General features: G+C 43.7%; 1 protein-coding gene across 2 annotated transcripts in view; it reads left to right on the top strand.

Moving 5' to 3' along the window:
* The window catches only part of trappc8 (trafficking protein particle complex subunit 8), a 170873-nt gene that overhangs the window by 3969 nt on the left and 142961 nt on the right, over positions 1-23943 (top strand). Inside the window, exons 2-3 of one of the 2 annotated variants that reach the window (XM_078215640.1) lie at positions 4470-4664; positions 19738-19821. In XM_078215640.1, coding sequence (XP_078071766.1) covers positions 4470-4664; positions 19738-19821 — 279 coding nt within the window. The remainder of the gene's footprint in view (positions 1-4469; positions 4665-19737; positions 19822-23943) is intronic. The other variant, XM_078215641.1, reaches the window with a different exon arrangement.

The raw sequence follows: 23943 nt of genomic DNA, 5'->3' as shown, positions 1-23943 counted from the left end.
CCCGTTCTCCTGAGCGTTCTCGTCAATATTCATCCTTCAACCATCATCACACAAAAAACAGATTATCTGATCAGTATCACATTGTTTTTATGTAGGAGCTTCCTGTGTGTGAATTGGTCAGTGTTTGCCGTATTACAGCAGCATCTTTTAAAATCGCTTGATTGGAAAATTGCTTTAGGCTATCCTGAGGTTGTGAAAGGTGCTGTATACAGTTACTGCACCAGGAGTCTGTATCCAGGAACTCAGGACTGATCGCATACCGAACAAGGGGATTTTGGGTCCTGAGATGGAGGTGTAGGGGAATAGGATAACTTAAAGCTGGGCTGATTTCTCTGCCAAACTAGACCCACTGGGATCAGGAAAAGACGGGATGAGGGGGCGGTCCAGGTTGGCTTCTGCCGTTAATCCCGGAGCGAAAGACGGGATCAGTGCACCACAATATAGATATGACAGAAATGTCTGATGGGGATTGTAGTTTCCAGAGCAGGATGTCCTGAGAAACACAAGCTTTAGTGAGGAGGTGAAGGAAATCACTATTAGTAGAGAAATGGCTTTAGGGAAATTGATGGGATTGAAGGTGAATAAATCTCCAGGGCCTGATAATCTTCTTCCCAGAATACTTAAGGAAGTGGCCCTGCAAATAGTAGATCAGTTGGTGGTCATTTTGAAAAATTCTTTGGATTCCAGAATGGTTCTGACAGATTGGAGATTAGCTAATGTAAGCTTGCTATTCAAAAAGGGAGTAGAGAGAAAACCGGGAACTATAGACCAGTGAGCCTAACGTCGATGATGTGAAGTTGCTAGAATCCATTATCAAGGATTTCCTAGCACATCATTTGGAAAGCAGTGGTATAATCAGACAAATTCAGCACAAATTTATGAAAGGAAAATCATGCTCGGTAATTCTACTGAAACCAGTAAGAGGATGTAACTAGTAGAGATGACCAAGGAGAACCAGTGGATGTGGTTTATTTAGACTTTCAGAAAGCTTGCAACAAATTCTCACATAGCAGATTGCTATGTAATGTTAAAGCAACTGGGATTGCAACTGGTTAGCAGGCAGGAAGGGGATTTTCACAGTAGCTTCATTGCAGTGTTAATGTAAGCCTACTTGTGACACTAATAAATAAACTTTAAGAGTTGGAATAAATAGATCTTTTTTCCAATCGGAGGGGGGTTCACGTGGGGTCATGGGTTCAATGTGGGGGGGGGGGAGGTTTAACACGGATATCAGAAGGACGTATTTTACAGAGGGTGGTGGGGGCCTGGAATGCGCTGCCAGGCAAGGTGGTGGAGGCGGACACACTGGGAACGTTTAAGACTTATCTAGATAGCCACATGAACGGAGTAGGAATGGAGGGATACAAAAGAATGGTCTAGTTTGGACCAGGGAGCGGCACGGGCTTGGAGGGCTGAAGGGCCTGTTCCTGTGCTGTATTGTTCTTTGGCAGGCAGTGACTAGTGGCGTACCTATGTATAATATAATGATCTATGCTTGGACCCCAACTATTCACATGATATTCATTTGGATGAGAGAACTAAATATATTACTTCCAAATTTGCAAAGTTGGGTGGGAGGGTGAGCTGTGAGGTAGACGCAGACATACTTCAGTGTGACTTGGACGGGCTGAGTGGGCACATGTATGACAGTTGCAGATAAATGTGAGGTTATCCACTCCAGTAGCAAAAATAGGAAGGTGGATTATTATTTGAATGGGTGTAAATTGAGAGAGGTAGGTACTTAGCAAGACCTTGGTGTCATGCATCAGTCACTGAATGTAAGTGCGTAGGTACAGCAGGCAGTAAAGGACACAAATGGTATGTTGGTCTTCATAGCGAGAGGATTTGCATATAGGAATAGAGATGTTTTACTGCAATTGTATAGGGTGTTGATGAGACCACACCTGGAGTATTGTGTGCAGTTTTGGTGTCCTTGTGTGAGGAAGGATGTTCTTGCTATAGAGGGAGTGCAGTGAAGGTTTACCAGGCTGATTCCTGGGAGAGCAGGACTGTCATATGAGGAGAGACTAAGTGGTTAGGATTGTATTCATTGGAGTTTAAAAGAGTGGGACGGGATCTCATAGGAACTTATAAAATTCTAACAGGATTAGACAGAGTAAATTCAGAAAGAATGTTCCCAATGTTGGGATGTCCCAGAACTATGGGTCATAGTTTGAGGATAAGGAGTAAACCTTTTAGGATTTGATTTGTCACGTATTGGGCGACAGTAAAAAGTATGTTTTCTTGTGTGCTGTACAGACAAAGCATGCTGTTCATAGAGTACATGGGGGAGAAGGAAAGAAGAGAGTGCCGAATGCAGTGTTAGTCATAGCGAAGGTGTAGAGAAAGATCAACTTAATGCGAGGTAGGTCCATTCAAAAATCTGACAACAGCAGGGAAGGAGCTGTTCTTGAGTCGGTTGGTACGTGACCTCAGACTTTTGTATCTTTTTCCTGACGCAAGAGGGTGGAAAAGAGAATGCCCGGGTGCGTAGGGCTGAGGCGAGGAGAAATCTTTTCACCTAGAGAATGGTGAATGTGTGGAATTCACTACCACAAAGTAGTTGAGACTGAAGTATTGTGATTTCTGGAAGAAATTGGATATAGCTCTTGGGGATCAATGGATATGGAGGGTGAACAAAGAACAATACAGCACAGGAACAGGCCCTTCGGCCCTCCAAGCCCGCGCCGCTCCCCGGTCCAGGATTGAATCCTGAATCCAGGATCCCCGCCCAATTTTCCAGCCTATCTACATACCAATATCCTATCCACCGAGCTGTCCCTCACAGCTACGATGCTTTGTTCATTACAACCTATTAACTCACCCCCACCCCCCCATTCCAGACCATGTGATCTCCAGGGAGAGGCGAAAACCCAGAGTGAAAAACCCCAGGGCCAATATGGGGAAAAAAAATATCTGGGAAATTCCTCTCCGACCCCCTGAGGCGATCGAAACGAGTCCAGGAGATCACAATGGCCCCGATCGGAAAATGCTTCCCAACCCTAGTCATTTCCACTTCCACGAACCCCTTTATCCCATGGGATCCAACCTTTTTCACTAGCCTACCATGAGGGACTTTGTCAAATGCTTTACTAAAGTCCATATAGACAACATCCACGGGTGGGTGGGGAGGGGATCAGGGTATTGAATTCAATGATTAGTCATGATCATAATGAATGGCAGAGCAGGCTCGAAGGGCTGAATGGCTTATTCCTTCTATTTTCTGTGTATGACTTGTTCGTCACCTTGTTCTGGAAGCACAGGAATGCAGTTTTTTTGTTCTTGCAGATTTTGGGACACTGGATCTAGTATCTGTAACTGCAAGTGTTTTATTTGAAAGTAAGAAGCAGAGGGTAAAATTTATTGTCTCAAATGGGCTTACATTAACACTGCAATGAAGTTACTGTGAAAATCCCCCAATCGCCACACTCTGGCGTCTATTCGGGTACACAGAGAATTTAGCATGGCCAATGCACCTAACCAGCACGTCTTGGACTGTGGGAGGAAACCGGAGCACAGGGCGGAAACTGGAGCACCTGGAGGAAACCCACACAGATACAGGGAGAACATGCAGACTCCACACAGTGCCCCAAGCTGGAAATTGGACCTGTGTCTCTGGTGCTGTGAAGCAGCAGTGCTGACCACTGTGTTGCCCAAAATGATATAATTTTCTGTACATATAATTTTTAAAGGAATTGCAGGTATTAAGGCTTTCATGTACAGACATCTTTAGTGCAAGACAAGTTTCAGAAAGCTATTTTTAAAAAGCACAAGGGGTCCTGGCTTTCACAAATAGAGTATTAAGAGTACAAAACAAAGAAGCCATGCTAGGTTTTATGAATCCTTAGTCTTCAGCTGGAAGATTCTTGCTGTGGACACCATACCTTAGGGAGAATGTAGAGACCTTGAGGAATACCAGGGATGAGAATCATCTTGCATCTAGGGAGCAAGGAGAGTAGGGAAGATTGCAGCGAGATTTAATAAATGTTCAAAATTATGAAGAGTTCTGTTTGAGTAAGTAAAGAGAGACCGTTTCCGCTGGCAGAAGGGTCAGTAACCAGAGGCGATAGATTGAAGGTAATTGACAGAAGAACCGTGGACGGTTGTCTTTATGTGACAGGTTTTTATCTGGAATGTGCTGCCTGAAAGGGTGGCGAATAGTCACTTTCAGAATGGAATTAGAGAAATTCTTGAAAAATTGCATGGTTATTGGGGAAAGAACAGGGCTTACAGCATAGCTCATTCAAAAAGCTGGCGGGTCTGATGGGTTGAATGGCCTCCAGCGAGCTTGGAGGATGGGAGGGGTTTCTCTTGTGGCTATTTATTCTGCATATTGCTGCGCTGTCTCAGTGCACACCAGGTAGCTTTTTAATCGGCATGGAATTGGAGCTTGCAATGTAAGGCTACTGTAATGAGTAATAATATTTGTTTAATCTGAGTGAATTTTTGCTATTTTTTTGTCTATCTAGTTCATATGCGAGATCCTAACAACCAGAGTCATGTTATTAAAAACCTGAGGATCAGTGTTACTGGAATTGTTACACAGCCGCCACAACAGACTGCCATTCGGAAGCTGTTAAGTGAGGTGGTTTCAGCCAGTCAGCCTGCCGAAGGATTGGTTGCTAATGTGATTACAGCAGGAGATTATGATCTCAATATCAGTGGTAAGCTCTGTTTCATGTTTATTAATTACTTTTGCTATGAAAGGCATCTCAACTTGTGAAAGCTGTTTAAAGTTTATATTTAATTGAGTTGGAAATTCAAACAAAAAGCTTGTTTAGTGAACAATTTCTGATTAGTTTTGTCTCCCAGCACATGCATTCGCGTGTTTTAATTAGAATAATGGCATTACTTTTTAGTCCCGAGATTAAGGAAATGTTGTGTTCAATAACTTGTGTGGCGTTCATAGAATCATGGAATCCCTACAGTGCAGGAGGAGGCTATTTGGCCCATAGAGTCTGCACTGACTCTGACTATGAGAGCATCTTTGCCTATCCCTGTAACCCCATATTTATCTTGCTAATCCCCCTAACCTATGCATCTTTGGATACTAAGGGACAATTTAGCATGGCCAATCCACCTAACCTGCACATTTTTGGGAAGAAAGCGGAGCACCTGGAGGAAACCCATGCAGACACAGGGAGAATGTGCAAACTCCACACATACTGTTACCCAAAGTTGGAATTGAACCAGGGTCCCTGGTGCTGTGAGGCTGCAGTGTGAACCATTGTGCCACTATGCCGCATTCTCTGTACTCTATAGGTGTCCAGTACTTAGCAGCTGAAATGAGACTTACAAATGCATATTGTATAAAGATTTTTGGCTAAACAATTCATAAGTTATCAATGCTTCCTCTTTGACTAGGTTATTGTTTTGAAATGTTGGATGCAAAGTGGATGATTCATTGAAACTTGCCCAATATGTCCTGTGTGTGGTTGACTTGAAGTAGCCATGAGATTTTGGTGTTTCGTCTCAGGTAAATAGTGGAGGAGGAAACCAGCATGAGAGGGGATTAGGGTAGGTGTAACTTGTAGTCATAGTTTGGTGCAGGCTTCAAAGACCTCCACTCTTCCTTGAGCATTCTTGCTCATCTGGAGCTCCTGACCTTTGGTTGAGTGTTGCAGGAGGTGACGTGTGAGTCAAAGGACCTTCTCGTACACCTTCCAGGTGACCATCTGCAGGTCTGGGTTGGCAGCAGCTGTGGAGGGATGGTCATGATGTCTGCCTGCCTCTCCTCTGTGGCCTTGGCCATGCTGGGGTAGCTCTGGAGAAGCTACATGTTGTATGTTTGAGGTTATCCCTGATTGAGACATTGCCAGTCTATGTTAGGATATTCAGGACAACATTAATTAGCTTGTTGGTTCCTTTTTTCTCAAGCTTAAGTTTGGTTATTGTCCTCTGGTTGTTAGTTGATATCTCTGGAGCAACCCAGTGTGGTGGTGTTGGTGATACCATAAAAGGCATAGAGAGAGAGTTGGAAAAAGAGTCTTGAACCAATTGCCATACACAGTTAGGAAAGAACACAGCACATTTGAGGGAAGAACTTTATTCATCCAAAAACCATGGCACAGGAAAACCTGCAGGGGATTTAATACAAACTACATTGCATTGAAACAGGAGATTTATGCCAAGTGTCCCTCCCTGCAAAATTAGCCTTTGTCACGGTTGAAGCAAATTTTCATGGATTCTTCAATTTGAACCTGTTGTACATCGCTGTTGTTAGCTTTTGAGGCAATTCAAGGCTGCAAAATAATTGTCGGCTGTCAACCTCTATTTTCCTTGAGTCATGAAACTTTGTGGTATTGTGTGAAACCTAACCTCGTGACTTTCAAGAAAGTTCAAGGAAGAAATATCTCATGTGCGTTTTATCCTTTAACCAACTAACGGCTGCATCAATAGGTGACTTTTTGCTTGCATTTTTTTTGTATGTATACAAGACAGTGAAAAGGATGAACAGATTGTTACCTGTGGGCTGGTTTGTGTGCTTGTGCAGGCTAATTGAGAAATCCAAGGGTATGATCCAGAGAATGATGCCTCAAATCTTCACAAATTATATGATAGCCACGAGTGCCTTTCAGATGAGTTTACATTTGCAGTTTTGTACCAGTTGTGTGTTTGCTCTTTCGGTAGCATGCTGTGTTCATGCATTTCTACATTGTTGATGGTTCTGAGCTGGGCTCTCATTCCTTCGGCTAGATTCAATGAGTTATGCAAGGTTTGTGGTGGAAGTTCACTTTCCAGTACAAGTTGTGAAGCTTTGTATTCTATTTTGATTCACAGCTGTGTCCAAAGTTTACACTTTGGTGGGGTTACTCTATTTTTGGAATGCAGCCCAGTCTAGGAAATGTTGAAATGCAAATCCATTTTTACCATTGTCTTGAAATGTTGTGTGGAAAATCTGACAAGCTGATCGATGTCTGGGGGCTAACACAGTTAAGTAATTTAAAGCCACTGAAAAAGATTTGGAGGTGACATGAAATGCCTGTGCAGATACATGGGGGTTGGGCATGTCTACCTTTTAAAAAAAAAAAAATCCTTTCATTGAATATGGGCATCACTGGCAAGGCCCGCATCCCCTATTTGTCTTTGAACTGAACGAAATGCAGGGCTATTTCAGAGGGCAGTTCAAGAGTCAGCCACATTGCTGTGGCTCTGGAGTCACATGTAGGCCAGACCGGGTAAGGATGGCAGATTTCCTTCCTTAGAACATGAGTGAACAAGATGGGTTTTTAATGACTATGACCTTTTCATGCTCACCATTACTGATTTTCAATTCCAGATGTTAATGATTGAATTTAAATTCTACCAGCTGCCCCCATGGTGGGATTTGAACCCATGTCCCAGGGCATTGGCCTGGGCCTCTGAATTACTGGTCCAGTGACATAACCACTATGCCACCTTCTCCCTTGTGGTTGTCAAAGGCATTCTTCTATTGGATGAGATTTTATTTTTGCTCATGTTTTAGAGAGCTTAGCCATACGCTGTAATGTAGATCAGTCAATCGGCATCTGTCCTGGCGTGGGCTTCAGAAACTAGCAGTCATCCCTCAAACTGGACTAGCCTGTACAGCGCACAGCCACCTGTAGGAATGGCAACCCTTTCAGGAGACCTCCAACCTACAGTCTGTGTGCTTTTGAAATTAGCCAAACTGATCAAGATCTAAGTTCCAAAGAGCTGGTGAGAGAATCTGGAAAGGGATAAAAAGCTTGGCTTCTACAGAGAAAATTATCTGTGGCGACCTCTTCAGCGCTGACATAGAGATCAACACTTATTTTTAATTAGCTGAGCAGCAGTAGGTTGAGAGAAAAGGCAAATGTGTTACTCGTTTGTACTTATTACACTTCTGTTCCATGGTCATATTGCTGGCTATAAGCATGGTAATTTTTTTTAGTTTATTTATTAGTGTCGCAAGTAGGCTCAAATTAACACTGCAATGAAGTTATTGCAAAAATCCCCTACTCGCCACACTGATGCCTGTTCGGCTACACTAAGGGAGAATTTAGCATGGCCAACGCGCCTAACCAGAGCACCTGGAGGAAACCCGTGCAGACTCTGCACAGGCAGTGCCCCAAGCTTGGAATTGAACCCTGATGTTGTGAGGCAGCAGTGCTAACCACTGTGCCACCATGCCGCCATATTTCGACTCCTAAACATGACACCTCTATTCTTTTCCTCCTATGTTGTTATATTATTGGTGTGTGTCTTGTTCAACATAGTGTTCACAGCACCTGGTCAGATTATGATGTCTGACCTAGCATATATCCAGAATTGTGCTGGTGAAAATGGAAGTTCTTCTCATTCTGGTGCTTTTGACATTTATTGAAGCTTTGTGGAATTTTGTGGCCCGAATACCTTTAAGTGAGGGAACCTCGTGGTTATGTTTCAACTAGCAATGGTGGAAGTGTGAAAGTTTGACTTGGTCTTGATCCCTTGATCAACTCTAATACGTTTGTGTCTATGCATGAAAAATCTTGCGTTTCTTGTCCACAGACCTTCATAGTTGTCGCAAAATGTATTGATTTTGCATTGACATGTATCTCAATCTATGTCTACTTTTTCCCATTTAATTTTGTTAGCTATAAACAGTCCCATCATAAGATAACCCAATGCCTTCTGGTGAGACCTTGCCTGCAAATGTCTTTCTCAGTAAACTGAAAATTCACAATCTAATTTGCAAGTTTACTTCATAAACACACTGAATTGTTGTGTTTTGACTTTAAAGACCATTGTTTAGTTTTCGGCCTGCCTGAAGTTTGGCTTTCTGATGGCCTGGATTTGGCAGTCAGTGATGAAGCAATAGTGCTTTCTACTGACCGCGAAGGAAGCTGCCACAAAGGTCAAGTGATCTTTTCCCAACAGCAGTTAACATCTGATACATTGGATGTGCAGCAGCAATGCATGGCGAGTTAAGCGACCAATCATATTGATCTTTTCACACAGACAACAAACCAGGAAGTTAAGATTAATGAACACCTTCACTTTTAAATTAGAGAACAAAGTAAATTGTGATTGGGTGAAGAAAGATGCTAATATAAAGTTTTTTTTAATCACAATAGAGAAATTTGACATTCCATGTGAAATCAGTTTTTCAAGAGTGAGGGTGGTTAGCAGTAGTTAGAGAATCCCTACAGTGCAGATGGAGGCCATTCAGCCCATCGAGCCTGCACCAATGACACTACCATCCAGGGTGATCCCTGTAACCTCACGTATTTACCCATTGGTTCCCCCTGACAAGGGGCAATTTAGCATGGCCAATGCATCTAACCAGCACATGTTTTGGACTGTGGGAGGAAACCCACGCAGACACAGGGAGAATGTGCAAACTCCACACACTGACCCAAGCTGGGAATTGAACCCGGGTCCCTGGCACTGAGGCAAAAGTGCTAATCACTTTGCCACCGTGTCTGCCATTTTAAAAACCCAGTTACATCTCTTTCAATAAGGTGTAATATCTTAAAGGGTTTTTATAACAAGGTTAAATGACACGTGTGGACTTTTGCATTGGTTAAAAGATTCCAATTGATTGCGGCTTGGTGGACTGAAAGTTCAATACACCTGCACGAGAACTGCAAAATCACAACTTGTGGATCTCCAAATTACTCTGTACCAAGTTGCTGCTGGTTTCAATGGAGTGGTGATGGTGACCACTGACAATCTCGCCATCATTGCCAGCACATAATATGGGCTGATATTCTGGTTTTGTCACAGGCTGAGCAGTTCGGTGCTCTACATAATTGATGCACTGCAGAAAGATACCATCCAGCCCACTGTGTCTGCATTGAATCTTCGAATGAATGTTATGGAAACATGGAAGATAGGAGGAGGCCATTTGAGCCTGCTCCGCCATTTATTACGATCATGGCTGATCGTCCAACTCAATAGCCTAATCCTGCTTTCTCCCCATAACCTTTGATCCCATTCACCCCAAGTGCTATATCCAGCCACCTCTTGAATACATTCAATGTTTTGGCATCAACTACTTCCTGCGCTAATGAATTCCACAGGCTCACCACTCTTTGGGTGAAGAAATGTCTCCTCACCTATGATTTAGTGCTATTCGCCTGCCTTTTCACCATAACCCTGCACGTTTTCTATTCAAATCATCTGATACTCTCTTGGATGCTTTGACTGAATGAAGGCAGGCACTCTGATTCCACCACTGCAGCTGTGGGAATGAAATCGATCAATAAATCAGGAATTAAAAAATCGTAGCAAAAATGGTGACCATGGGGTCTTTCTGAAAATCCAGTCGTTACATCTGGTCCACTACCTACCTTTTTAGGAAGGGAAATCAACAGCCCTTAGCCCGTCTGGTCAATGTGTTTCCAGACCCACAGAATCATGGCTGATGCTTAACTTCCAGCAAAGCACTCATTTGCATAGGGATGGTCAGTCAGTGCTGGTCTGGGCTGCCACATCCTGAGAGTGAAAGAAAATATATTTTCCAATGGAAATAAATGCACGAATGAAAGCTATTTGAGTCAGGACAAGAGGCACTCTCCTGTTCTGCAGCAACAGCGGTAAGTGTAATGAGCATAAAAGCAGGAAATTCTGGAAACACTTGAGCCAGAGGTGGACTTGCACTTTTGAGGGTCCCATGCTCTGCCACCAAGTGGCATCATTGCTGCCCTCACCCTGCCCACCCTCCACTCTCTCCATTCAAGGCACACAAAATAAGGAAAAGTACACAAATCACTTCAGTACTTTTTTTTGTAGCTTATGGAAACGAGCCTTTAATTCATGAATTTAAATCCACGATGCAGGCCACAAAAATACACCCGTGACAAATAATTACTTTGATCTTTTTTTACTTCTGAAAACAAGCTTGTAACTGATGAATTGAAATCCAAGCCTACCTGTCATCAGCATGATGGTAGCAGTGGTGAATATTGTGATCCACCTCAGTTTGCCTACAGCTGCAACAGGTCCATAGCAGACGCCATCTCCCTGGCCCCGCACTCAACCCTGGAACACCTGGATAACAAGGACACTTATGTCAGACTCCTATTTATTGACTACAGCTCAGCCTTCAACACCATTATTCCCATGAAACTCATCTCCAAACTCAGTGACCTGGGCCTCGGCTCCTCTCTGCGACTGGATCCTGAACTTCCGAACCTACAGACTACAATCAGTAAGCATAGGCAACACCACCTCCTCCACACTGGTGCCCCACAAGGCTGTGTTCTCAGCCCCCTATTCTACTCCTTATACACATATGACTGGCCAAATTCCCCTCCAACTTGACTTTCAAGTTTGCTGACGACACCACCATAGCAGGTCGGATCTCAAACAATAACGAGATCGAGTACAGGAATGAAATAGAGAATCTGGTGAACCAGTGCGGTGACAATAATCTCTCCCTCAATGTCAACAAAACGAAGGGGATTGTCACCGACTTCAAGAAGCGCAGTGGAGAACATGCCCCTGTCTACATCAACGGGGACGAAATAGAAAGGATCGAGAGCTTCACATTTTTAGATGTCCAGATCACCACCAGTTAAGAAAGCCAACCAATGCCTCCTTTCTGAGAAGACTAAGAAAATTTGGCATGTCAGCTATGACTCTCTCCAATTTTTACAGATGCACTATAGAAAGCATTCTTTCTGGTTGTATCACAGCTTGGGATGGCTCCTGCTCTGCCCAAAACCGTAAGGAACTACAAAATGTCGTGAATGTAGCCCAATCCATCACACAAACCAGCCTTTCATCCATTGACTCTGTCTACACTTCCCGCAGCCTCGGCAAAGCAGCCAGCTTAATTAAGGTCCCCACGCACCCAGAATGTGGAGAATTTCAACAGCCAAAGCTGCCACAGGTTTTAAAGACATCAAATGTTAAATAGTTACTGTAGGCCAAATATCCAGGGGGGCGGGGGGTTAGTCAATTTATGGGGGGAAAAAAAACTTGATGGACTGAAAGAATGTTGTAGCATAGACACAGCCCAATGAATATCGGAAGAATGGCATTTCACTGGAGGGGGTGCACGTCAGCGGCAGGGTTCAATTCCCGGCTTGGGTCACTGCGTGGAGTTTGCACACTCTCCCCGTGTCTGCGTGGGTTTCCTCCCACAGTCTGAGAGATATGCTGGTTAGGTGCATTGACCCGAACAGGTGCTGGAGTGTGGCGACTAGGGGAACTTCACAGTAACTTCATTGCAGTGTTAAAGTAGGCCTTACTTGTGACTAAAATAAACTTTAAACAGAAGAGATTCACCAGGCCGCTGCCTGGGATGGATCATTTAAGTTATGAATGGAGTTTGGTTCGGCTTGGGTTGTTTTTGTTGAAGCAGAGAGAAGACTGAGGGGCAACCTGATCGAGGTGTACAAGATCAGGAGGGACATGGACAGGGAGAAGCTGTTCCCCTAGTTGAAGGGTCAGTCACAAGGGGACATAGGTTCAAGGTAAGGAGCAGAAGGTTTTGGGGGTGGGGGGCAAGGATGTGAGGAAAAACCTTTTTACCTAGAGGGTGGTGACAGTCTGGAATCTGCTGCCTGGGAAGGTAGTAGAGATGGGTTGCCTCACATCCTTTAAAAAGTACCGGATGAGCACTTGGCATATCATAATATTCAGGGTTACGGGCCAAGTGCTGGCAGATGGGATTAGGTGGAAGTTCAAGTGTTCCTAATGTGTTGGTGCAGACCTGATGGGCTGAAGGGCCTTTTCTGCACTGTATGATTCTATGAATACACACTATGAAGCTTTACATAATAGCAGAACTGCATATGCATAAATCAGCTTTGAATTCAACTTTCAGCAATAAATTCCCATACAGACAGGTGCCGGCATGTATTTTGGGGAGCAATGGGGTGACTCGGCCAGGATTGAGAGCGATGAGGACTGGGCAACCCGAACGGCAAGGGAGAGAGCAAAGTCCAGGTCAGACAGCCAACAGCAACCAGTGAGCCACCAGCACACCTTGGAGCGGATATTAACAGGTCCCTCTGATGGTGGGAAGCGTACAAGATGCTGGAAGTTATTTCGGATGAAACTAGAGACAAAGTTACTTTAAAAAGGGAAAGAGCAGATCACCACTGAAACTGTCAATGTTATTTGTGACACAATAACGGTGCAATTGCAGAGAGGAAGTGAATCTGAAGAAAAAACTGTCGAATTATTTTCCATGCTTTGACCGAAGTTTGGATGAGGATGCTCAGAGCTGCTGCAGTAACTCACTGAATTCTACCGGGGGACAGACAAATCGTTTCAGGTGAAGTGAAAGAATTCACTTCATCAGTAATGATGAGCTCTGTGCTTTTGTGATGGTCTGCAGGGAACCTGAGCAAATGTGGAAACCATTCTGAAGATATTTTTAACAATACCTGTCACAAATGCTTCCAGTGACATTCTCTGTGCTGAAGAGTTAAACATTATCTGTGAAGTATGAGAAATCAGGAACATTTGTCATTTAGCAATACTGACCATTGAAAATGCATCCTTACAAGATGTTAACGATAGTGAAGAAAAAGTGAAAAGCTAAATTGCCATGGAGTGCAAACAACTGCAGAAAATCTTTAAAATGCGCCCATCTTCTATTCTCTTATTTAAATTCTGTTTTTCAAACGGGACCATTTGCTGGTCTGATATCATGGCTTCACGTGCAGACAGACACAACCAGCAAGTAAGCGCCATCCCCCAATCGCTCTTCAGAAAGTCCCTTTTGGACAAAGAACGGAGTCCTGCCAGACAGTTACCAGTTAAAGCCACTGATTAGACTTGGACTCACTCCACTTAATTGCAGCATCTGCTCCTGCACTGGACATTTTGTGGCTCATTCTGTCCTGCAGTCCTATCAGCTGATTTCTCCATCTTTGCTCATCGGCCAGTTCCATGTCTGCTCACCTCAAGACACATAGATCGCAATGTTCTTTGATTTGATTTATTGTCACATGTATTAGTATACAGTGAAAAGTATTGCCTCTTGCGTGCTATGCAGACAAAGCATACCGTTCAAAGAGAAGGAAAGGAGAGAGTGCAGAATGTAGTGTTACAGTCATAGCTAGGGTGTAGAGAAAGATCAACTTAATGCAAGGTAAATCCATTCAAAAGTCTGACGGTAGCAGGGAAGAAGCTGTTCGAGTCGGTTGGTACGTGACCTCAGACTTCTGTATATTTTTCCCGACGGAAGAACGTGGAAGAGAGAATGTTCTGGGTGCGTGGGGACCTTAATTAACTGGGACTTTTTTCTCTGGAGCGTAGGAGGCTGAGGGGTGATCTTATAGGGGTCTATAAAAGAATGAGGGGCACAGATCAGCTAGATAGTCAATATCTTTTCCCAAAGGTAGGGGAGTCTAAAACTAGAGGGCATAGGTTTAAGGTGAGAGGGGAGAGATACAAAAGGATCCAGAGGGGCAATTTTTTCACACACAGGGTGGTGAGTGTCTGGAACAAGCTGCCAGAGGTAGTAGAGGTGGGTACAATTGTCTTTTAAAAAGCATTTCGATAGTTACATGGATACGATGGGTATAGAGAGATATGGGCCAAAGCGGGCAATTGGGATTAGCTTAGGGTTTTTTTAAAAAGGTGCCATGGACAAATTGGGCCGAAGGGTCTGTTTCCATGCTGTAAACCTCTATGACTCTGAGTGCTGATCTCAAAGCTATAGGGCTGTGAGATTGGAGACCAGGAAAGGCGAGGATGAATCATTCCTAGGCTAGGCGTCACCATTGACCAAATCCTAACCAGACAAGCCATGTTGGCACCACAGCTACAAGATGAGTATGGGAGGTTCAGTCCAATGATGAATGGCCCACCTTCTGACTTTCCATCACTTCTAAGACTGGAGGAGGATGATGGAATATTCATTTCGCGTTCTCTTGGTTACATCGGCAGCATTGCCCAAGTTACTTTAAAACAACCAAGAGCAGTTCACTTGATTGGCACCACTGCCACTGGACGTTGTGCCCGTGTTGAAGAAGATGAATGCAATCTGGTTGCTGTGTGTGCAATCTCCGGAGTGTACTGCTACAGCTCCTCCCTCCTCTGTGGGAAGCTGCAATATCATGCGGAAATCAAGCAGTTCAGGCTTGAGGATATATTGTCACTCTGTTGTTACAAGGTCAATAGTCTGGGATTCCTGACCCGCACCATCCCCTCAGGGACTGCAATGGTTCAAGGAGGAAGCCTATGACCACCACCACAGATCAATTTCTGGATTGGCAATAAATACGACGTGAATGTGTTGAAGACAAATGTTTAACCGTATCCAAACTTTGAGACTACATCATTGATCTTGGTTCAATGTCCTGCACAACTGCAGAGTAAGATTTTGTTACTACATCTCAAACTATTTCATCATTGAAACTGCTCCCTCATTGAAACCCAATAAGATTAAGGAGACAGTGATAGTGTCAATATAATAATGGCTAAGGGACAGAAAACGTAGCCGAGTGGAGAATGGTATTTTCAGACTTGAGGTAGGTTGGTATCAAGGCTATTATTTTTTTGATGTTTATTGATGAGCTGGATTTGGGTAGGTGGCTTAATTTCAAGATCGTAGATAGCAGAAAATTCAAATTTGGTAACTAAATCAGGAGGCTTGTAACAGACCAGTGAAATGAGCAGTATTTAATGCAGAGAAGTGTCAAATAAAACATTTTGTTTGATGGAATGAGAAAAGGCAATATAAAAGAAAATGTTAGTGTTGAAAAACAGACCTGGGAGTGGCAAAAAAGTAAAATTTAACATTTATTTATTTATGTCACAAGTAGTCTTACATTAACACTGCAATGAAGTTACTGTGAAAATCCCCTAGTCACCATACTCTGGTGCCTGTTCGGCTACTCCTGAGGGAGAATTTAGCATGGCCAATGCACCTAACCAGCATGTCTTTCAGAATGTGGGAGGAAACCAGAGCACCCGGAGGAAACCCACGCAAGCACGGGGAGAACGTGCAGAATCTGCACAGACAGTGACCTAAGCCGGAAATCGAACCTGGGTCCCTAGCACTGTGAAGCAGCAGTGCTAACCATTGTGCCACCGTGTTGCCCATGGTTGTTGAAGCATATTGGATCCCTGACTTTTCAGGATCCTTGGTTTTATTAGGGGCACAACGCATGAAGTAAGCAAATCATGTAAAAGCTATAAATACACTGATTTATGTTTAGTTTGGCCCACTACACTTTTTCAGGAAGGACGTGAAGGCTTGGGAGAAGGTGCAAAGGAAATTTACCAGAATGGTACCAGAGATGAACGACCTCGGAGAATGTGGAGAGACTGGAGAAGCAGTGGTTGTTCTCCTGAGCAGTATAAGTTTAAGAGTTTGAAGGTCATTGACTGAGTAAATAAGGTGAAACTGTTTGTGGTGGCTCAAGTGTTGACAACCAGAGGACCCTGATTATGGTGGGGGGTTTTTTCCAATTGAATCAAATAAAGTCCACTTCAGAGTCTCAACAAGTTGAGACATTCCCGATCCAAGCTGACAAGACCGGGCTCTCGCCTCCTGTCTTGGGCTTGATCTACCTGATCCAAGCTGATTGGAGTAGGCATAGCTCCTCCTCCAAGGCTTGATCTCATTTACATCTTGGCCAAAAGGCTGAGATGCCGCTTTTAAAAATTGCTTCAAATAAAGCTAAGATGTAACCTAATGACTTCAACCAAGCACAGCATGTCGATACTACACTTGATCTTGGCCAAAAGGTGATTTACTAAAGAAGCAGAGAGAATAAGAAAAGTGACGAGTTGTTGTGGTCTGGAAGGTTGGTGGAAATCGATTCAGCAGTAACTTTTAAAAGGGAACTGGATAAATATTGCGAGGGAAATTTTGCAGGGCTATGGGGAAAAACGGTAAGAATTGTATTGGGCTGGGTCACTCTTTCACAGTGCCAGCATAGTCATGATGAGCCAAATAACCCCTGTTATGCTGTTTTAATGCACGGGAGGGAGCCAGTCCAGCTTTCCATCCATGTTCTATATGATTATTTAAGCGAATGTTTGTGCCTTCAACATCCCCCCTCAAATGACTGTTTGTCTGTGAGACTAGTTATTGTGCCCCTGTCATCTGAATGAAATCAGCACCAAGAGGCGGCGAGTATTCAGCTGTGAAAGTCAGCACACCATGTCCCAGCACATGACAGAGTCACTTGTGATGCGATGAGGGAGGCAGTGATATCAGATGTTGGAAGATATGAAGTTCGAATTGGTGTTTGGTCATTAGGCCCCTCGATCAGATATTTTGGCAGCTGCACTTGCTGGGGAAATCTTGCGCTTGGGATTGCTTCTCGGAGTAATACAACCTCCCTTTGAAAGTGGCGAGAGGAAGAGAAATTACCATACACTGCAGAATGCCAGAGGAAACCTTTCCAGGCATGAATTTTTAAATGTGCCGCAGGGTTGTTTTCGAGGGACAGAGTTTCCTGCTCTGTCGCCGTGGATTGAATCTATATCCCTGGTAAAGACCGATGCAGAGTATTTATATATTACTTCAGCCTGCCCCTGTCTCCATGTCTAAATTCCTAGATCAGAAGGTTTTAAAAATAAACATTAAGCATTCCCTGCAATTTCTATATTCCTAAAATATTGTAATATAGTTATGTGCAATACAAATTCACCATTTGTAATAAAGTAAACTAAAGCTGAGACCAGATATATTTTATTATTGTTGATTAGAGGGTGATAAATTGTCCAGCCCAGTCTATGTTTTGACAGTAAGTATCTTGTAGGAGAGCATTGGATTATTATCTAAAAAGGAAGAATGTGCAGGCTATGGGGGAAGAGGTGGATAAGTGACGCTAGGTTTATTGCTCGTTTGAAGAGCTAGTGCAGTCACACATGGCTTCCTTCTGTGCTGTAACAATTGTGATTCCACTCGCTTCCACTTCCAGTGTCTTCCCCTAATGTCAGCAACTCTTAAGATGCCCTTTGCACCTTGTCTGATTTTCTGGCCCTGAAGTCTTTCACTGTTGGATTTCCAGTCTCTACATTTCTATCCCTCATGGAGATGCTGAGAGCCTTCCCCTTAATTGAATGGATGTCTGGTCACTCCCCATCTTCCACCACCCTCCTCTGCCAGGGTGAACTTGTCCTCACATTGAGCAGCTTCTCCTTTTGACTTCCTTTGCATCCTCGAAATAAAACTTGTTTCTGTAAGTTGAGATGTTATGAACTGCCATCAACCAGAAAGAATGCTTTCTATGGGGCATCTGTAAAAGTTGGTGAGAGTCATAGCTGACATGCGAAATTTTCTTAGTCTTCTGAGAACGTAGAGGCATTGGTGGGCTTTCTTAACTATAGGGTTGGCATGGGGGGACTAGGACAAGTTGGTGATCTGGACACCTAAAAACTTGAAGCTCTCGACCCTTTCTACTTCATCCCCATTGATGTAGACAGGGGCATGTTCGCCTTTATGCTTCCTGAAGTCTATGACTATCTCCTTTTTGTTTTGTTGATGCTGCTCCTTCACCACCATCAGGACGTGAAGGAGCAGTGCTCCGAAAGCTCGTGATTCCAAATAAACCTGTTGGACTTTAACCTGGCGTTGTGAGACTTCTTACTATTCAATGGCGGAGCAGGATCAAGGGGCCGAATGGCGGTTCCTACCCCTATTTGTTATGGTAGTCCCAGCCTGGTTGCTATACTAGGTCTTGGCATAATCTTGAGTGAAACCTCTCACTGTTACAGCAGACTTGCATAGTGTCAGTCGTGACTCGGTTTGTAACATTCTTGCCACTGAGTCAGAAGATTGTGGGTTCAGGGTCCACTCCAGATCTTGAGGCCCCTCCCCCAGTCAATATTTGTTCCTCGGTTATCATTGCTCAAAACAAATTGTTTTGTAATTATCACATTGCTTTTGCTGTGGCTGCTGTGTTTCCTACCTTTATAACAGTGAATGCTTTTGAAAAGTATTTTGTTAGTTGCTTTGAGATGTCTGGTAGCCATGAAAATCTTGTATTTATATAACACCTTTCAAGTCTGCCTTTTTGTTATAAATCTCAACGGAACCAACAGTCAAGTTAAATGGGCACCAAACTCCATTCTGAAGAAAGACTGGACAAATGTAAACTTGTGCTAAGCCTTTATCAGTCGGGGGATAAGACATTAAACCGCACGCCATTGGCTCTCAAACATGTGCCACGCGAAACATTGCTTATTCAGTTTTTAAAAAAAGTTTCACAAGTGTCACATGTAGGCTGACATTAACACTGCAATAAAGTTACTGTGAAATTCCCCTAGTCGCCACACTCTGGCGCCTGTTTGGGTACACTGAAGGAGAATTTATCATGGCCAATGCACCTAACTAGCACGCCTTTCGGACTGCGGGTGGAAACCCATGCAGACTTTGCACAATGACCCATGCCAGGAATCGAACCTGGGTCCCTTGCGCTGAGAGTCCGCAGTGCCAACCACAGTTCATGAAAAGAAACAACAGTTTCTCCATCCAGCAGTCAGTAGCACTTGCAGTTTTTATATTACGAATAGCACGCCTCAACTTCAGCCTTGTGCGGGTTTAACTGTGAGCAGCTGCATGAACAAACATAAGTAGTCTTTGGTTTTAGTGGTGCCTTTGTAATTGCATACGGCAAATAGCCAGCACTCTACGGGTTTAGCAGAGATGATACTGTGCAAATCGTGCATTTTGTGGATCAATGTGCAGGGAGGGGAAAATGCTTCTGCAAGTCTGAATCTCTTTCTGTAAGATTGTTTGAGGAAGCCCGTTTTAGTTTTGGACATTTCTGTACGTATACAAGTGGATCTTAACTCGGTGATGGGTCATTAATACCATGTTCTGTTTTCCATCAGATCGCTCAGTTAAAGCTAGTGTTCCATGGTACAATAATTGGAAAGACACTTTGATGCAGCTGAGTTCGTCCAAGTTCCATGCAGGTATTTTCTTAATTTGGTGTGGGCTTAGCAGTTACAACTTTTTCTATCCTTCCCATCTCTTGGCCTTTTGAAAACTCTCGCTTGCTAAGGCTCTGATTTTCTCAATCTTCAATATGGTCAATAATTATTTCTGATGTCGGTGTTAATCTATTCCGCTATGTTCCTGTATTGATTGTGGAGACCAGAGAATTTAAGAATGGAGGAGAAAAAGAGACCATTTCCAGGCCAAGAAGATTTTGAGTAGATGTTTGGAAAAGTTCAACTTGCGAATTGAGTTGTCGGTCTATATCGGATTCAGCTACTCCATTTTTAAAGCTGGAGTAATGATTTTTTGAAGTGCCTCCAAGGCATATTAAACTCAAATGTATTCTCCGAGCAAACTTGTTTTTCTTCTAATGACGTTTGTTCATTCTTTGCTTTGGTTCTATTGGCTATATCCTTAACCTGCTCTGCGCACTGAGTATTGACTTGTGTTTTTTGTGTTAACAGTTTAACCCAATATGACTGTTAACTTGGTTTGTTTTACCATGGACATTGGTTGAATTTTATTTGGAAATATGCTACTTATTCTTTTAATGCAAAATTGCAGGAGGAAAGAAAATGAACATTTTGAGAAATGAGACCTGCTAAATAAACGGTGGTATTTGGTGTAATCTGGATTACCTCTGAGAACTTATTTGCTATATTCATGTTGCCAGGAGCGGTGTATCTGATAAGACTGACAAAGTTCAAGTCCATTCTTTTGCAACAAATATGAATTGTTGCTCGTACGTTGGAAGATCTTCTATTTATATATTGCCCTTCTCAAACTCCAGATGTCATAAAGCATTTAGAATCATAGAATGGTTATAGCACAGAAATGATGTTGTTAGAAATGCAGGCCCCTTTTAAGAGTAAACCTGGTCCTGCTTCAGAGTGAGTTGGGAGCAAGTGATGCTCATTGAAACCTGTACTGAAGAGCTGGGTCTTTCCCCCAGGAGGAGGTTGCTTCTGGGCAGGGAGAAGATCCAGAAGGAAAGAGTGGAAACTAGTATTTATACAAACTATTATATCACAAAACAGTTCTGAATTATCAGAATGTCTTCTGCTGTCGAATTTGGTAAATGGATATCCACCTGTTCGACAAGGTGGTTATGTGGCCTGTCTGGAATGTGCTAGCTCTCTGCAGAAGCAACTCTGCTCATCCAATACCTTCAGCATATCCACAGAACCCTGCAAATTGCTCTTCAGCTAATTATTCCATTTCCTTTTGATCGTGAGTGAAGGACCTTCAAATGTATACCGAGCAAATAAGATGGTTGTTTAAGCCAATAATCTGTTACAGGACACTGCAGTTGTGTTCTGGGCCCAGCAATCTTCAGCTCCTTCAACAATGACCCTTCTCCATCATAAGGTCAGAAGTGGGGATGTTCACTGATTGTATAATGTTCAGCATCATTCGCGACGACTCAGATACTGAAACAGTCCATGTCCAAGTGCAGCAAGACCTGGACAACATCAGGCTTGGGGTGACAAGTGGCAGGTAACATTTGTGCCTGGCACTTGTGTGGCAATGACCATCTTGAACAAAAGAAAACCTAGTCATCGTCCCATGACATACAACGATAATACCATTGCGGATTTTCCCCCACTATCAAAATCATCCTGGTGTGACCATTGACCAGAAAAAGAATTGGACTATTCAAAGAAGTATTGCAGTATTCACCGAAGTATTCACCACCTGACTCCCTAAAGCCTGTCTGCCATCTACAAGATACAAGTCAGCAGTATGATGGAATACCCTTCACTTGTCCAGATGTGTGCAGCTCCAAGAACACTCCAGAAGCTCGACATCATCGAGAGCAGCCTGCTTGATTTGGCACCCCATCCAGAAACATCCACTCCCTCTACCATTGATGCACAATAGCAGCTGTATAATCTAAAGACACAGTGCAGGAACTCAGCAAGGCTCCTCAGATGGCACCTTCTATGCCTACGACCGCTACCATTTAGAAGGACAAGCAGACACATCCTGACTTGGAAAGATATCGCTGTTTCTTCACTGTCACTGGGTCAAAATTCTGGAATTCCCTCCCTAACCACGAACCAAAGAGGCTGCAATCAAAGAACAAAGAACAGTACAGCACAGGAAACAGGCCCTTCGGCCCTCCAAGCCTGTGCCGCTCCTTGGTCCAACTAGACCAATCGTTTGTATCCCTCCATTCCCAGGCTGCTCATGTGACTATCCAGGTAAGTCTTAAACGATGTCAGCGTGCCTGCCTCCACCACCCTACTTGGCAGCGCATTCCAGGCCCCCACCACCCTCTGTGTAAAAAACGTCCCTCTGATGTCTGAGTTATACTTCGCCCCGCTCAGCTTGAGCCCGTGACCCCTCGTGATCGTCACCTCCGACCTGGGAAAAAGCTTCCCACTGTTCACCCTATCTATACCCTTCATAATCTTGTATACCTCTATTAGATCTCCCCTCATTCTCCGTCTTTCCAAGGAGAACAACCCCAGTCTACCCAATCTCTCCTCATAGCTAAGACCCTCCATACCAGGCAACATCCTGGTAAACCTTCTCTGCACTCTCTCCAATGTCTCCACGTCCTTCTGGTAGTGCGGCGACCAGAACTGGACGCAGTACTCCAAATGCGGCCTAACCAGCGTTCTATACAGCTGCATCATCAGACTCCAGCTTTTATACTCTATACCCCGTCCTATAAAGGCAAGCATACCATATGCCTTCTTCACCACCTTCTCCACCTGTGTTGCCACCTTCAAGGATTTGTGGACTTGCACACCTAGGTCCCTCTGTGTTTCTATACTCCTGATGACTCTGCCATTTATTGTATAACTCCTCCCTACATTATTTCTTCCAAAATGCATCACTTCGCATTTATCCGGATTAAATTCCATCTGCCACCTCTCCGCCCAATTTTCCAGCCTATCTATATCCTGCTGTATTGCCCGACAATCGTTCAAGGAGGCAGTTCACTGCCACCTTTCTAAGGGTAATTAGGGATGGTAATAAATGCTGGTCCTGAGAGTGATGCCCACATCCAGCAAATGAATTTTTTAAAAGTGCAGTCACTGCTGTAACAAGATGATTTCCACTTTCTCCATTATCCTGTGCCTATCAACTTCTGTGAAGCTTCTCTTGATCTTTTCCAAGGCTAGCACATCCTTCCTTAGATACAGGGCCCAAAACTGCTCTCAATATTCCAAATGTGACCTGACCAGAGCCTCTTAAAACTTCAGCAGTACATCCCTGCTTTTGTATTCGAGTCCCCTCAATATGAATGCTCACATCACATTTGCCTTCCTAACTACTAAACCTGCAAGTTAACCGTAAGAGAATCCTGAACTAGGATTCCCAAGTCCCTTTGTGCTTCTGATTTCTGAATTCTCTCCCCATTCACAAAATAGTCAACGCCTCTAATCTTCCTACCAAAGTGCATAACCTCTCACTTTCCCATTTGCCACTTCTTTGCCCACTCATCTAACCTGTCCAAGTCCTTCTGGAGCCTCCTGCTGCCTCAATATTACCTGCCCTTCCACCTAACTTTGTATCAATTGTAAACCTAGCTGCAATGCCCTCAATTCCTTCATCTAGATCATTGGTGTATAAAGTGAAAAGTTGTGGTCCCCACACTGACCCCTGCAGAACCCCACTAGTTACTGACTGTCATCCTGAAAAGGACCCCATTATCCCCATTTTCTGCCTTCTGCCAGTCAGCCAATCTTTGATCCATGCTTGTATCTTGCCTCGAACACCATGGGCTCCTACCTTCAGCAGCATCTTGTCCATGGCCTTCTGGAAATCCAAGTAGATAACGTCCACTGGCTCTGCTTTGTCTAACCTGCTCATTACCACCTCAAAGAATTCTAACAGATTTCTCAGGCATGACCTCCCTTCGATGAAACAATGTTGACTTTGCCCGATTATACCATGAGCTTCCAAGTACTCTGAAATCTCATCCCTAATAATGGACTCCAACATCTTATCAATGACCAAAGTCAGGCTAACCAGCCTGTGACTTTCCATCTTTTGCCTCCTTGCTTAAACAGGGGTGTTACATTAGTGAATATCCAGTCCTCTGGGACCCACCCTGAATCCAGTGATTCCTGAAAGATCACCAC

Source organism: Mustelus asterias, chromosome 7 (genome assembly GCF_964213995.1).
Source record: "Mustelus asterias chromosome 7, sMusAst1.hap1.1, whole genome shotgun sequence".
Taxonomy (NCBI): Eukaryota; Metazoa; Chordata; class Chondrichthyes; order Carcharhiniformes; family Triakidae; genus Mustelus; species Mustelus asterias.
Note: the sequence above shows the minus strand (reverse complement) of the source record. Positions and strands in the feature narration are given on the sequence as shown.